This window comes from Etheostoma cragini, chromosome 14 (assembly GCF_013103735.1).
Source record: "Etheostoma cragini isolate CJK2018 chromosome 14, CSU_Ecrag_1.0, whole genome shotgun sequence".
Classification (NCBI taxonomy): domain Eukaryota; kingdom Metazoa; phylum Chordata; class Actinopteri; order Perciformes; family Percidae; genus Etheostoma; species Etheostoma cragini.
Genome location: NC_048420.1, coordinates 24,439,182 through 24,441,946, shown reverse-complemented (window position 1 = coordinate 24,441,946; position 2,765 = coordinate 24,439,182). Strand labels below are relative to the sequence as shown.

At 47.1% G+C, this 2,765-nt stretch overlaps 2 protein-coding genes across 2 annotated transcripts in view; one reads left to right on the top strand and one right to left on the bottom strand.

Moving 5' to 3' along the window:
• LOC117957220 (putative protein TPRXL) overlaps nucleotides 1–2,765 on the top strand; it is a 13,349-nt gene that overhangs the window by 647 nt on the left and 9,937 nt on the right. The gene's annotated exons all lie outside the window — the stretch shown is intronic.
• Nucleotides 900–2,765, bottom strand: part of LOC117957221 (phosphatidylinositol 4-kinase beta-like) — a gene marked incomplete at its 5' end in the record, with an annotated part of 9,372 nt that continues 7,506 nt past the window's right edge. Inside the window, 3 exons of the mRNA XM_034892818.1 lie at nucleotides 900–1,120; nucleotides 1,805–1,925; nucleotides 2,184–2,342. Coding sequence (XP_034748709.1) covers nucleotides 939–1,120; nucleotides 1,805–1,925; nucleotides 2,184–2,342 — 462 coding nt within the window. The remainder of the gene's footprint in view (nucleotides 1,121–1,804; nucleotides 1,926–2,183; nucleotides 2,343–2,765) is intronic.

Genomic DNA, 2,765 nt, shown 5'->3' with positions numbered 1-2,765 from the left:
AAATATGTAAATATGATATATATCGTTGCCAGGTAACCGTAGAGCACTGATTCAGCTCAGAGTCACACATACACACAGTTGGGGGGGGGGGTTACGCTTGGTAGCCATTTTGAATTAAAAAAGGCGGGAAAACCACTCAAGGAAGTTTGAGTGTCTCTGGCTCTGCGTCCATGGTAGTGCTCCTTTAACCCCCATGTTGTCTTCATGTTGTCTTCACGTTGTCCCCATGTTTTAATGTTGTCCTCATGTTGTCTTAATGTTGTCCTCACATTGTCTCCATGTCCACACTTTGACCTGCCGTTGTCTTCAGGTTGTCCCCACGTCCCATGTTGTCCTCACATGTTCCCACATTGTCCCTATGTTGTCCCATATTGTCCGCGTACTGTCCCCATGTTGTCTGCATATTGTCCCACATTGTCCCCACGTTGTCCGCGTATTGTCCCCATGTTGTCCCATATTGTCCCATATTGTCCAAGCGTTGTATTTCTGCGTTTTTGTAGTTTTTTCTACATTTCGCTCACTTTTTATGTAGTGTTGAAAAAAATGGGACAAAGATTTGGACGAGAAGACAACAAAGTAACACGTTCAAACAGATTGTCTCTTCCTAAAAGAAGCATTATGTCATATATATATATATGTATATATATACATATATATATATATATGTTTTGTAATTACATTCCAGAAAATACTGTATTTTTGTCCAAAGAACAGATTTATCATGATAAAACGTGTACATGTTTACACCAATAATCAGCTGCTGTTGTTGTTGCCATGGTTACATGATGCCGTTGGTGACGTACTGGAAGGAGTCGTACAGCTTGGTGGTGATGGGGCCTGGCGGTGTTGTTGCCATGGTTACATGATGCCGCCGGTGACGTACTGGAAGGAGTCGTACAGCTTGGTGGTGATGGGGCCTGGCGGTGTTGTTGCCATGGTTACATGATGCCGTTGGTGACGTACTGGAAGGAGTCGTACAGCTTGGTGGTGATGGAGCGCATGGACCCGTCCACCAGCTGCTCCACCAGCAGCTGCAGCTGCTCCTCCGTCAGAGACATGTGGAAACGCTCCTTCAGGCCGCGGATGGTGCTGGAGCCATGGAAACAGGGCAGGTGGGAACCTGGGGGGGGGGGGGGGGGGGGGGGGGGGGGGGGGGGGGGGGGGGGGGGGGGGGGGGGGGGGGGGGGGGGGGGGGGGGGGGGGATACTGGGTCACTACACTGGTGCGTGACATCATAGAAAGTCATGATACAGTATGTTGTAGTACAGTGGTAGAGTATAGTATACAGATGGAGCTTGCTGCAGGATCTTAGTATAGTTCTAGTATATAGTGTGTACAGTGTGTATATAGTGTGTATATAGGGTGTACAGTGTGTACAGTGTGTACAGTGTGTATATAGGGTGTACAGTGTGTAGTGTGTACAGTGTGTACAGTATGTATATAGGGTGTACAGTGTGTAGTGTGTACAGTGTGTATATAGGGTGTACAGTGTGTAGTGTGTACAGTGTGTACAGTGTGTATATAGGGTGTACAGTGTGTAGTGTGTACAGTGTGTATATAGGGTGTACAGTGTGTACAGTATGTATATAGGGTGTACAGTGTGTACAGTATGTATATAGGGTGTACAGTGTGTACAGTGTGTGTATATAGGGTGTACAGTGTGTAGTGTGTACCGTGTGTACAGTGTGCACCGTGTGTGTTGTGTGTGTTGTGTGTACAGTGTGTACAGTGTGTAGTGTGTACAGTGTCTATTGTGTGTATATAGTGTGTACAGTGTGTATATAGTGTGTACCGTGTGTAGTACCTTGCTGCATGATCTCCACTATCTGAAGGACCTTCTCCATGTGCTTCCTGGCGGCGATGAGACCCTGGAGAATCAACATCTTATAGTAGAGGAACATGTCTCCATCCAGACCCCCCATGACCTGGAACACACACACACACACACACACACACACACACACACACACACACACACACACACACACACACACACACACACACACACACACACACACACACACACACACACACACACACACACACACACACACACACACACACACACACACACACACACACACACACACACAAAATCAATCACAGAGCCTTCCTTCCTTGGGACGAACAATAAATATCTTACGACATCTTTGGTCTCTGTTATTAATAAAACGCTGACTCACGTCCACGAACTCCGCCGTGAGTTTGAAGGCGGAGGTCTCGAAGCCGAGGTTCCTCGGAGAGCTGGACAGGATGAAGCCGAAGTCGATGTGGATGATGTGGCCCTCCGAGTCCAGCAGGATGTTCCCGTTGTGTCTGCAGCCACAGGACAGATCAGGCTGCTAGCTTAGCTTAGCACAAAGACTGCTAGCCTAGCTTAGCACAAAGACTGCAAGCCTAGTTTAGCACAAAGACAATAAGCCTAGTAAAAGGACCACTAACCTAGCATATAACTATTGTTAGCTTAGAAGAAATACTGCTAGCTTAGCACAAAGACTGCTAGCATAGCTTAGCACAAAGACTGCTGGCCTAGCTTAGCACAAAGACGATACGGTCAAAAACGCAAAAGACTTTTAGCTTAAAACAAAGACCTCTGTTTGTGTGTGTCTCTGTGTGTGTGTCTGTGTGTGTGTGTGTGTGTGTCTGTGTCTCTGTGTGTCTCTGTGCGTGTGTGTGTGTGTCTCTGTGTCTGTGTGTCTGTGTGTGTGTGTCTGTTTGTGTGTGTGTGTGTCTGTGTGTCTGTGTGTGTGTGTGTGTCTGTGAGT